At 33.8% G+C, this 13,894-nt stretch overlaps 2 protein-coding genes across 2 annotated transcripts; one reads left to right on the forward strand and one right to left on the reverse strand.

The window, feature by feature from the left end:
* Nucleotides 1-259: 259 nt before the first annotated feature.
* On the reverse strand, nt 260-1,394 carry LOC120148395 (BON1-associated protein 2-like). The gene has a single exon (XM_039161532.1). It carries the CDS (start codon nt 1,341-1,343, stop codon nt 282-284), a length of 1,062 nt encoding a protein of 353 aa, XP_039017463.1. The 5' UTR covers nt 1,344-1,394; the 3' UTR covers nt 260-281.
* Nucleotides 1,395-4,484: 3,090 nt separating this feature from the next.
* LOC120147969 lies at nt 4,485-5,036 on the forward strand. The gene has a single exon (XM_039161187.1). It carries the CDS (start codon nt 4,485-4,487, stop codon nt 5,034-5,036), a length of 552 nt encoding a protein of 183 aa, XP_039017118.1.
* The last annotated feature ends 8,858 nt before the right edge of the window (nt 5,037-13,894 follow it).

Below are 13,894 nucleotides of genomic sequence, written 5' to 3' on the forward strand. Positions count from 1 at the left end.
GAAGAGATGCAAATACAAGTAATAATTTGCATGGAAAAAAAGGAGTTTTGATCTTTTACAACTATCTCATACATGCAACAACAAAAAAAGAAAATCATAGCATTAAATTGTAGTCGTAACATAATGTAGTGACTTTATCGTAACGATTTTTAAAGTTACTATGACATTAGAAAATGCATCTGTAACATAAAAACATAATTACTTTTAGAAGATAGATCACGTTGTAATGTTCGTAATAAAATCACGACACCGTATCCACAACAGCAATTTAACACGATGATTCAAACAATGGATTCGCTATAATTATCATCCGCATCGCTTAAGTGACAAACTTTGTTATTTTTGCCGATGCCTTGAGATTCAGGTTCTCCACAAGTGATCGAAATCTCAATCCCCAAAGCATTACTAAAGCATGAGAACAACTTGGTGTTTGCCTTTCCTCTCTTCCCTCTCTTCGATTTACGGGATCCTCTGGCCGCCGACGCCGGTGGCATTTTCGACCCCCACCTCTCTATCTTCATCTCTAGTTCTTCTTGTTCCCTCTCTTTCCTCGTCCATTCGCTTATTTTTGGATTTTCTTTCGTCTGAACTTTAGTATGTACCGGTGGCTTGTACAACCCTTTTGCGATGGCGGCGGCCACGACCGAAACTGATGGCCCGACGTCGGTGCCACAGTCAGAGCCACCGTTCACCATGCTGCCACCGTTCACCATGCTGCCACCGTTCACCATGCTACCACCGTTGATGACGGAACCCTTTGCAGGCCTTTCGACTGAGTTATCTTCCATTTTTAACTCGGTTCTGTCGCTCAGCGAACGGATCATTTTGGGGATTACATTAAACTTGTACCCGTGACTTTCTGTATTATTATCGGTTGTTTTGGGTTTAGGTTGTTGTAAGAGAGGCAAGCTCCGCATGGTACTATCAACAAGAGCAACCTCCACGTTTATAATCCCTTGTGGACGCCCCGAGGGGCGGCGTATTTGAAGCGTGACGGATCTCGCGGCTGAGTTGCTGTCGGCTTGATCGTCGGTGACGGACCGGAGATGGAAAATATCGTTGATGTTAACATTAACACAACCAACCAAGGCGTCTTTAACCCACGCAGCCGCGTAAATCTCGATAACAATCTTGGAGTCATCGGAGCTAAGGAACTTGTCATCGACTCGGAACGAGAACTTGTCGTTCCAAACTGGATTTGTTCCGCCGGTTTGGTCAATACCGGTGGTGAGTTTCCGGTCGGGTTGGACCCAAACAATAGCGTAGGTCTTCATGTTCTTGTAGACCTCAAAGAGGTCATCGGCGGAAAGGATTGTGACCTCGAGAACCCTGGAATGAGCCATTGTGGTAGCACCGGACCGGGCCGCGGCGGGGCGTGAGTCACTCACAATAATCAATACAGGTGATGCATGCACAAGCTTGTGATTGAAGGCCGGGGGAAATAAATATTGGGACGAAGTATGGGGCGAAATGGTAGGGGAATTTGTTAGGTGCCATGGATTTTAGACCATCACCTTTTTTTGAACATGGCTTGGTTGTTTTCTTGTCCAAAAGTTTATAGTTTCGAATTCTCTATAAACAGGATTAATAAGGTTTTTCCATCGAATTAATCAAGTGATTTTAGTGATAAAAGGAAAAATTATTTTTCTTAAAGATTTCGGGTTCAAGCTGATATATCTATAAAGTGTGTGTGCGTTGATCAGATACTACCTTATAATCACCTCATACAAGGTTATGGGTTCAAGCAACTATGTTTGTAGGATGTGTATGCGTAATTAATGTCAATTGATTAAGAAAATTCTGAACATATACTACCTTATAATTAGCTCATACTATTAAAGAAAGGTTTTTAGTCTAGGTTTAACTTTGGTTTAATTTTACATTTCGTTATGAATAATTGATTTTTGTTATATATATTTTTAGGTCAATTATTTTTTAAAAATTATTAGATGATTACAAGGTAGTACTTGTTTAAACTTTTTAATTAATTTACTACATTCTTTGCAGACGTAACTTCTCGAATCCGAATCTTCTAAAAGAAATAATATTCTCTTCATCGCTAAATTTATTCAATAAATTCTCAAGTCAACTATTTAATGATAAGGTTTAATAATATAAGCCAAATAGTTATAAAAATATTTATAATAAATTAGAACTTTATGAAAATTTATATAAAATAAAATAAATCAAAATTCCAATAGGTTACAAATCAATATACAAATAATGGTCCTATGAATATATATATATATATCCTTTAAAGTAAATACTAATTGTATTATGAAAAAAAAATGCTAAAAGTCATGTTGCAATGAACATTATGTCTATTGGTCGGTTAGTAAAATAAATGAACTTTCACGATAGACGATTTAAGAGTTGATGCATGTTTATCCTATACCACTATCGATCGTAGATTCTATCTCTACATAGAGTCAATGTTTTGATTAAATCATTAATTTCATTTATATGAAAGATTGTTGAAAAATATAAATTTTAAGAAACTATGAGGGATATTTTCATTGGGTAAAAATGAATAAATATGGAGATTTAAATCATAAAATTATGGTTTTATACTATATTTACGAAACATTTACAATAATATATCATATACTAAAAATAGCTGAATGATGAATGAGAAATTAATGCTAAAAGTAAACCACTTGTAAACTATACTAAAGAAGAATAGAAAGCTTATATCCCAACAGAGTTGAATGTCAATCAAATAGCAACCAGCAAAACTATTTTTAAAATGATGGAACTTATTCAAAATTATATTCTTTTCAAAGTTTTATTTCCTTTTCTCTCGTTCTTAAACTCTACCAAACAATAAAGAGACCAAAAAAAATATTTTCATTGTTTTCTTTATTCCTTTAATTTTTTATCCTTTGTTAACATAAAAATGATGAATTTGGAACATATAAATAACCGGATGATCATTTTGAAACTTTTAATAGTTGGGGACTCAACAAAATAACACTCTATAGTAAGGACCATTTATGTACTTTACCCATTTCTATTTATTTTTCATTCCTTTAATTCCCCCCCTAAAAGCATACCTTTACAAAATTAAAATTATAAACCAATGTTTGAAATAGTATATTAACGAAAGCAATATATGAACAAATTATTGCAGACAATGTTAGCAAACGTTTCAGGTATTCTGTCATGTAAGAAATGCAAATTTCTCCACAAATTTCCTTAAATTTCAATAGCTAATAATTCTTGGTGTTGAAATTATCAAAACAAGTTTGATAATTTGTCCATAAATTTACTTAAATTTCAAAAATGTTATTTCCATTTAAAATAAGTTTGATAAAATAGTTCTCTCATTCAAGGTAGGATTTCATCTCAAAATGGCTACCCATCGAGCCTGAGGCTGTTCCCTTGTCTGATTTTGTATTTGCATTTCCGATGACTTTCGATTTCATTATAGCCATAAATAGGACCCCAAAATTAAATATAAATGTGTGCATGTGGAACTATTTGTTAAACGTGTAGGTTCATCCTCCAGTAATAGATAATAAAATCGATTCAGCGCCGGTTTAGGGTCCCATGTTTAGGGTCACCTACATAAACACCATCCCTCAACCACTTCCTACACAGTTTAATACCTATTCTATCCCATGTCCTTTTTGCATTTCCTTACACAGTTTAATTCCCATTTTGTCATCAATGTCATGGGGTCATTTTTGCAATTAACTTTTTTTTGGTAAATTATCTTTTTAGTCTTTTTTAACTTTTATCAATTTAGTCAATTTTATTCCTTAACCTTTTGATTGACCTTTAAATTTTAAATTTTTGTTTTTTATTTAAATATAATAGAATTGTAACAAAACATTTAAACTAACATGATTGAATATAAATTGTTAATTGACTAATAATCAATGTTTATCGTTAATGGAACAAGTCTTATATATCTAAAGTGATGACATAATATATGTCATGTCATCATTTATGTACAAATGACATGTGGCAAGAAATGTGTCATGTCATCACTTATGTATATGTGACATGTATAACATCATCACTTTATATTTGTCACGTCAATGGCAAGCGTCCGTTAGTCAGATAATAATTTACATCCATTCATGTGTCGTTTTGCCCTAAAATGAAACGTTGGGAGCTAAAGTGTTATAAAAAGATAAGGACCAAAGTGACTATTTAGTCAAATGTTAGATACACTTTTTATCATTATGACTAAAAAAATTAAGGGAAAAATAATGCAATAAAATTATGGACTGAAATGATTAAATTGATAAAATTAAGGGATAGAAAAGATATTCCGACTATTTTAAAGAATAAAAATGGAAAAAAGGAAAATGTTTTTTATATGCAAGAAAACCGGTGGATTGAAAGCAACAACTGTATACATTTAGTATTTGTATAAATATATGCAAACAAGTCAAATAAAATAAAGAAGAAAAGAAATTAAAGGGCATCATATAACACAAATTTGTCTCCATCTCCCTTTTTCTATATATACAACTATGGGTTCCTTATCAACTCAGAGTGGCCGTAAACAAATGGCACCAAAAGATTCTAACACCATTGTTCCGGCAACCAAATACCATTCCTCGAGACGAATCCCTTCTTCATCGTCATCGTCATCTTCACTCGGATCTTTGTTTTTTCAAAGAGATTCGCCACTCCGGTTTTCGGGTGTACCGTTCTCCTGGGAGCATTCTCCAGGGGTCCCTAAGAAGCTACAAAGTCACAAGAAAAAAGAGTCCACGAAGTTGCTGCCATTACCTCCCCCGGCAACTCCACCGACCTCGAAAAAAGCATATGAGAGTTTCCACAGGGATCCATTTTTCGTGGCGATGATCGAATGTTGCAAGGACAATGACAATGGGGAATCATCGAGCAATATGTGGACCGGAATCAAGGTGACAAGGAGCATCAGTGACAGGTTCGGATTCATTAATATCTACTCCACCTGTAAAAGAACTTGTGCCGTCTCGGAATCGCTGATCTATCTTCCGAGGCCTAGCGGAACACCCAACTACAACCTAATTACTCCTCGATCTCGTCGAATGTAAGTTGTGCAAATCGAGTTATCACATTTCTGGGATTGTGATGTTTGTTTCCTAGTGAATATTAATTCATTGTGTTTGTTGTATGTTCATGTGATATATGTTTTTTTTTTAAAGAATAAGAGTGAAAATTACACTACACCATGTGAGAGAGCTAAGATCCATTGGCTCAGCCACCATAGAAAATGACTGTTTTGGTCCTTTGGATACTACCGGGTCTCATTTTCTGTGAATATTATTTACATTGCCAAAGTTGAGCAGTGTTTTGGGATATTGGGATGTGATGGTTGTTGGTTTAGCAATTGTATTTGATATATTGATCGATTATTTTAAACTAAATTTTATAAAAATTTATTATGGGATGACTCTCTAAACCTGATTTATTCAATTCAGAAACATAAGGAACTTTTTTATTACTATTAGGCTTAATGTAAAAAAAGTGCCTAAACAATACATTTTTCCTAAAATGTCACGTTTTGGTCAATCTAGGTGTCTAGCATTACAAATGTTATCACTTTAAGTGATTTGTTCGTAACGGACGTTAAATTTCACCGTTAGATGAAAATGTCACGTTTTGGTAATTTTGAATTTTAAATTTTTTTAAAAAAAACTGAAAAATATTATTACATTTTAAAAAACCCTAATTTTTCTAAAATTACAAAAAGCCTTAAATCCTTAAAAATACCTAAAATAAACCCTAAAATCCATAATCCTAATCTTACATCCTCCCTTGTCGACCATGATCGGCAACACCAATGCCTCCCTTTCCATCTCCCTTGCTAGCCGTTATCGTATGTGCTGTCGTGGTTGTTGTCGAAGTTGTCAGGTCTCCTTAATTGGGGATTTGCTGGGTTTGATTCATTGATTGAGGGTTCATCAAGTGGTTGGGTCATCGATGGAGGTTCGACTGACGACAATGGCAACAAAGGGTGGCGACCAGTGTGGGTTAGGGGTTGAAATTAGGTTTTTTTTTAAAGTTTTGAGTTTTTAAATATTTTTGAAAATTTTGGGTTTTTTTTAATAAAAATACTTTTAAGTTTTTTTTTGTTTTTTGTTTTTAATTTTTTAAAATTATCAAAACTCAACACGTGTCGTTTAACGGAGTTTTTTAACGCCTGTTACAGCTAAGACACCTAAAGTGGTAACGTTCATAATGTTAAGCACTTGAATTGACCGAAAAAAGTTTAGATATCATTTTGAGAAATGTGATATAATTTAGGCACTTATTTTTATATTAAATCTTATTGTTACTATAATTTTGTTTGTGTTAGTAAATTAAATCCATTAGTGAGTTAGACCAGTCTATTGTTTTATTAATAATTTAGACTATAAATATTACTAATATGTTGTAATGGACTTATAACGAATAGGTTTGTAACTCAATTTTTCAAGGGTAAATTATACTATTTGTCGTAACCGGTTTTCGTCCGGGCACGAAATATTTATTTTGGCGGGGAATTTGATGTTAATAAATAATTTTTGAAAATAATTTAAGAGTCGCCATCGGCCTTTTGGGTCAGGTAGGTCGAATACCTAAAAATTATTTTTTTAAAAGAGTTTTAAAGAAAACACTAATAAAAAAAATGAACTGATCTGCGTTTTATAACCAAAAAATTCGTTCTTTTTAATAAAAAGGGATTCGTGGTCGGTTACGTTTAGGGAAGGATTAGCACCCCTACAACGCCCAAAATTGGTACTTTTTAATTATAAATTGTCTCTATTATTTAAATTTAAAAATTAAAAAAAATATATTTAATTCTTATTATTTTCAAAATTATATAAAAAATATTTATTTATTTAAAAATATCCAAAAAGAACTTCTAGGTGCTTTAAGACAGCTCTTTTCTTTGATATTGATAAATAATATTATTTAATTTTTAATTTTAAAATATCAGAATAGGACATCCAGTTGTATTAAGACTGTCCTTTTCTTCTTTTTATTAAGATAAATATTTAAAAATTACTATTTATTATATATATATTTATGAATATATAAAAATATTTATTCATAAAAATAAAAATACTATTAAAACAATATATTTAAAAAACAATAAAATAAAAGAAAACATATAAAATAAATGACTAAATTACAGTAAAAATAAAATAAAAAATCTAATTCATAATTAATCAAAATTATAAGGATTAAATATGTTATTTTCTTATTTAATAATTTAGTGACTAAAATAAAACTATCTAAAATTCGGATATTATAATAAAATAAATTAAAAATATAAACTAAGGATTAAAATATTATTTATCAAAATTAAAGGACTAAATATGAAATTTATCTTAAATATATTATTAATACGGTTAATGGCTAAAATATAAATAAATAAAATGTAGAGACCAAATTAAAAGAATCAAAAATTTGATTCAATGACTAAAAGGTAAAGATTACAAACTAGAGGGATGACGGACGAGGTTAATCTTTTTATTAATTACGGACAGATCCCTCCCCAAAACGGCGTCGTTTGGGGAGGGCTATTTAAGCCCATTCATAGCTGGCCCGAAGGGCCAGCAGCTCATTCCTTTCTTCTTCTTCTTCTCTCAAAAACGAGAGAAGAAGCTCTCTCTTCCTTCTCTCTAGCTTCCCTCATCGGAGGGAAGCTGGTTATCGGTCGGCCACCGTGGGCCGCCGTTAGCCACCGTCAAAACCACCGCCGGCCACCATATCCGGTGGCCGGAAATTACAAATCCCACCCCAAATTAAAGCCTGTTTTTCCCTAAAGCTAGATCCGTAGGTTTTTTAGCCTAAAATACTACTGAAATGCGTAGATCTAAAGTTTATACCTTCGACCTTTGACTTTCCGATGGCTCCAAAAAGGCTCTGATGATCAACGGTTCCCTCGGTAAGTTTCTTTTCTTCCTTTTTCCTTTTGTTTTTGCTCTGTTGTGGTGGACTGGGATCGTTGGTAGCTGTTGTTTTCTCTGTTTTTTTTCGGTTCTATTTCTCTCTTCCTTTTTTTTTTTGTTTCTGTGTCTCGTTCTGTCTCTGTTTTTTGTCTCGCAGGTGGGTGGTGGCTTTTATAGCCACCACCGGTGCGGTCATCGGACCGGTCCGAAGAGAGGGCTTTGGTGAGTCACCGGACTACCAGTGGTGACTCACCCCGTAGCCTTGGCGTGGACGGCCGTCGTTGATCTTCTGGAGCCTTCATTCGGGACGTGGCAGCGGCGGAGGCGTCGGCAGTGGGCCATTGGACCACTTGGCAGTGAGGCGGCGGCTGGGATCTGGAACCATCAGAGGCGGCTGGGTGTGGCTAGGGTTTAGAAACCCTAGCTGAAACCTTACTAATTGTTTAGGGTTTCTGGTTGGCTGGACCGGTTCTAGTTGGCTTGTAACTGGGCCGGTCCATTTGTAATTATTTATTAAATAATAATAATATATAATATATAATATTAATAATAATAAATACTAATAATAATAATAATAATAATAATAATGATAATAATGCTAATAATAATAATAATAATACTAATAATAATAATAATAATAATAATAATAAAATGGATAAAAAATTAATATCTTCAGCTGCCCCTCTTTGCTCATTATTGTGTTAACAAGAATAGGGCAAAGATGAAAAGATAATAAAATTTTTTATCCATTTGACTTTACTTTGATTATAATGGAGATATTGAGTAAATTCTTCTCTCTCTCCAAATAAGTTCTTCTTATTATGAACTCTCTGCTGGGGATGATGATGACCTCCTTTTTGTGATAGAGTCATTCAAAAGGTTGAATAAGCTCTTGATGAGTTCTTCTCATTATGAACTTTCTCTTCCTTCTTCAGATGAGTTCTTCTCATTATGAACTTTACCTGGCAATGTTGATCCATCAAATGATGAATTCAAGCAAAAGGTTGAACAAATTCTTCTCATTATGAACTTCTTCTTCCTTCTTCAGATGAGTTCTTCTCATTATGAACTTTCTCTGGAAAAGATGATTCACCAAATGATGGATTCAGGTAAAAGTTTGAACAAATTCTTCTCATTATGAATTTCTTCTTCCTTCTTCAGATGAGTTCTTCTCATTATGAACCTTCTCTGGAAATGTTGATCCATCAAATGATGAATTTAAACAAAAAGTTGAACAAGTTCTTCTCATTATGAACTTCTTCTTCTTTCTTCAGATGAGTTCTTCTCATTATGAACTTTCTCTGGAAATGAATGATCCATCAAGTGATGGATTCAGGTAAAAGGTTGAACAAATTCTTCTCATTATGAACTTCTTCTTCCTTCTTCAGATGAGTTCTTCTCATTATGAACTTTCTCTGGAAAAGCTGATCCATCAAATGACGGATTCAAGTAAAAGGTTGAACAAATTCTTCTCATTATGAACTTCTTCTTCCTTCTTCAGATGAGTTCTTCTCATTATGAACCTTCTCTGGAACTGTTGATCCATCAAATGATGAATTTAAACAAAAAGTTGAACAAGTTCTTCTCATTATGAACTTCTTCTTCTTTTTTCAGATGAGTTCTTCTCATTATGAACTTTCTCTGGTAATGAATGATCCATCAAGTGGATTTGAAATCTTTGCTAAAATTTTTGAAATTCCTGTTAAAAATTCAACATAGATGAAAATGAATGAAAATGCATCTATTTTTGCAAATGCCTAAATACGATGCATGAATGTTGAGTTATTTGATTTCAGATTGGTGAATTGAGTCTGTCTTCTTCACATCAAAGAATCTATCATTTTTGACAAATGTAGATGTAGATATAATGTCACAAAACCTCTTGAGAATAAAACTCAATAGTATATGCTATTGAAAAGCTTGCATTCAAACAACATGTTGATTCTGATAACAACTCATCTGATTATGAAGTAACCTTTCAGGATGATTTCACAGATATCAATAGTTCTTCTAATACCGAGAAATCCTGAATTCTGATTCTGATAAAATGTTATTCTTGACAAAAATGTGATTCTCAGAAGTTGAAACTTCAAATAGCTTTCTTCCGGAAAAAGGTGGGAAGCCATCATGTGATAATCCCAGTTACAAGCAAAGGCGAAACTCGTGCTATGATTTTTGGGAAAGGAATAAGCAAAAGAAGCTTAAAAAGAAACTTCTTAATGAAGACGATCATGCAGTTCATCTTTCAATTCCAATGATCGGTTCTGGGGTTCCTACCGAATTAAATCAAATAACTCAAAGAACACTTCCAGAAGATGCTATTGAGTCTCCTTATTTCTACTATGAGCAAATTCATCTTCCAAATTCAATGATTGGTTCTGCCAAATCAGATCAGATAACTCAAAGAACACTTCCAGAAGATGCTATGAGCACATTCATTTGTTCCATTTAATGTTTGGACTGGGATATCACAGTACTTATTCGATGTAAAGCCAGAATTTGTAGATTCGAAGCATTTTCATGCTGTCACACTGAAAATAGGCTATATTCATAATCTGCCAATTAAGAACAGATTTTCTCTTTATTCTGCTTCCTCCATGTGCTGATGCTTTTCCATTGACAAAGAAATGATGGCCTTCATGTGATCCAAGAACAAAGTTGAACTGTTTATAAACGTGTACAGGAAGTACCAATTTGACAAAAGGATCTGTAAGACTCTTGAAGCTTATGACAATGAGCCACCTTCGAGTGTCCAGAAGTGTGTTCTTGATGAGTGCTGAAAATGGAATCTAGTATGGGTTGAAAGGAATAAAGTTGCTCCACTTGAACCTGATGAGGTGGAAATGCTTCTAGGTTTCCCTAAAAAACTATACATGAGGAGCTGCTAGAGACATGTTCTCTAGTGATATCAATGTTGTCTCTTTTCTCTAAAATCAGTGATGCAAAGATCGCCTTCTACTGTCTTAGTATATCTTTGAAAACTGAGGTGCAAGAACTGAATGGTGATCGGTTGGAGCAATTGATGAGTAGATTTGGCGGATTCGACCTTGTTGTCGGTAGCATCCCGTGTAACAATCTTACCGGAAGCATAAACATCATCATGATTAACTAGAAGATTTTTGTTGGTGCATTTTCTTGTAATGACTGCTACGACAGCTGTCTCTTCTGCTGCTCCAAAATACACACTGCCATATCTCACTCTTCCTTAACTATGGAAAGGTTTAGTTGATGGTAAAACTGGTTATCTCAACTTTTGGAATCCTGTACAGCATACAAGTGTAGAATCTGTTCCAATATCTTATTATGTGCCCTAAGTCCTCAAATTCAAATTCAGCAATCTTCTGAAGGACATAATGGGTATCATCTTAACAAAGAAAGTGATCGGCATAGAAGAAGTAGCAATGATGTATCAAGACTTGAGCCAGCATCACAGTATAACCAGAGTGCAGGTAGTGACTTGCTTATGGTTCTATAATGTAATCTTCTAGAGAACATGAATTGATGGTTGGAGAAAATAATCTGTCTGGTGATCCTTATTGCCCTCAGTATGAGATAAACGATCTTTCTTGATGAGCTGCTAATAATGTCATAGGAGAGTGTCACAAGTTCAATTCTCCAGACTTTCTGGCTTCTTGGACCACTTGCCTTCAAAAATGTGAAGTGCTTCATTATTCTGGCTTCGTTCATTCTTTTTCTACAACAGAGGTAGAATAAGCAACAATTGCTTTAAGGACCTTCCTCATTTGAGACTGTACTGTTTGAAAATGTTTTTTCTCCTTTCTTTATTGAAGAATGAAAGAATTTTGCAAAGTATTACCCCTTTCAGGTTCACAATATAATCGAATCATAAACAAGGAGTTTAATGAATATCAAATAAATCAACTACACTTTTAAATCATTCAAAAATCATAGTCCTATGGCAAGTGTCAAAATTATTGACTGATTTGAGGTGTAGGTTGATTTTGGTAAAGTAGGTTCTTTCAAGTTGGTTCAGTATGTCGCTTCGGGCTTCCACTAACTTGAAGAAATGGTTGTTATGCTCATCTTGTAGAGATGCTTCTCGTTTCCAGAATCTCAGGAACGTTTTTGAGATGTGTGGTGCTTTATTAAGAGCTTAAGATCGTCTCTTATGTCGTTGTTGCACCATTCAATATTCGAGCCGCCTTTTCAGGTTTTCAACTCGAATCCTCCTTTGGTTTCAAGATGTTATTTAAAAATTTATATCTTGAACCCACCTTTATCATTTTTCATATCATGCATTAAAGATTTTAAAAACTAATTTTTGCAAATAAAAATCAATCTTGGAATGCGGAATGAATTCTAAAGATATCATCTTTTACTTAGAAACCCATGTATGATTAGAATGGACTTTTCAGGTACGTAACGTAGGCCATGGCTTATGGTTATGAAAAAAAGGATAAAAAGGCCCAAATAAGTGTTTAAGGGTCATCAAACCAAGGATCAATTCATTCTGATGCCATCAATCTTGTTTTGTTTGACTTGGATCTGCCTTGCTGGGGAATTTTCCATCAACTGGATCCCTCAAGACTGCCAAATTTTGGATTCATTTCCATTTTCTCATATCTCCAGCATTTCTTGCTCTTCTTGTTTGTACTTGATCAACCTTGTAACTTGAGGCTCAATAAATCACCCATCTTGATTCAATTTTCCTTTTTCTTTTTTTTTTCTTTTTTTTTCTTCTTTCTTTGCTGGATGAGTATAATACTTCAATTGCTTTGAGCACCTCCTTTTCCTTTTGCATTTTGGAGGTTTTCCATTATTCTTGATTGGATTGATCTTCAAGCACTCTGTATTTGACATACTTTGTAGTTCAAAACTTTCATGACTTCATGGAAACTTGTCTTCGTAATAAAACTATATTGACAATCTTTATTCTTGTGAGCCAATATCCTTTACCTTGCCCCCCAATGTAGAGGGTGATCCTTGGTTAGGGTTGAATTAGAAGAAAAATTATTCAGGCACAAATGGGGACAACAAATGATAGATATATATATATATATATATTAAAGGATAAATGAAACAATGCCGTTCATCATCTCATACACAGAAACCTTTGTAAAAAGAGGTATCCACAGGGGGATGAATATTCAAGATTAACTTTATTTACATGAAAAAATGTAATTAATGCATGATATATTTATTTCAATCAATCATTTTCCCCTTCTTCTTTGAGTATGCCCTAATCAATCGAAATTATCATCAATGAGTTGGTCCATGATGCCTCGTCTCTTCTTGCAGTAAAATTCACGAATAGTTGAAAGTTTGGTTCTTTTGATGTCTTTTGGTTTATGATGGTTTTGTATTTGGAAGGACAAATGTGTGACTTATAAAGTCATGTATATGGTGGAAGATAGTATCATCAATCAATCGACTCTACCCGAGAAGGTAAACATCTAGAGTTTGTGTCTCAAAAACATGTAGAGACATTTCTTCAGAGTCTCAGATACATATAGTGTCAGGATTTGGTTTTGGTAAAGGTCGAGTAATTGGTGTTGGATGGGATATGGAAGATATAATTTTATCACTTGCCAATAGATCTATAACTCTTGCAAATTTAAAAGAATATTTAATCTACTTGATACTCAATAATCTCAAGATTAAAACTTGATTCTTTGCTCATAACCATAAAAGCAACACAATTTATTTTTTTGCACAAAAGGCGGAGAAAGAAACAAAAAAACAAGTTCAAACAAGATGCTGAAAGTAGAAAGGTACTACAGTGGTAGATAACACTTCCACTTATTTAGTTTGCCATGCCTCATTATTCCTCTAATGTTGGGTATGTAATAGGATCAGGATTCTCATCCTTATTTGCCCCCCATTTCTTGATTATTTCTTATGTCAAAACCCCTTTGTCAACAAGCATCTCAATTTCTTTTAACAGTGGCCTACAATTGCCTGTAGAATGCCCGGATACCCCCAAGTGAAAATTACAAACTCTATCTTGATCATAGCTATGAGCAGAAGGATTTGATGTCACTTTAGTTGGT

Source organism: Hibiscus syriacus, unplaced genomic scaffold, assembly GCF_006381635.1.
Source record: "Hibiscus syriacus cultivar Baekdansim isolate YM2019G1 unplaced genomic scaffold, ASM638163v2 tig00002655_pilon, whole genome shotgun sequence".
NCBI lineage: Eukaryota > Viridiplantae > Streptophyta > Magnoliopsida > Malvales > Malvaceae > Hibiscus > Hibiscus syriacus.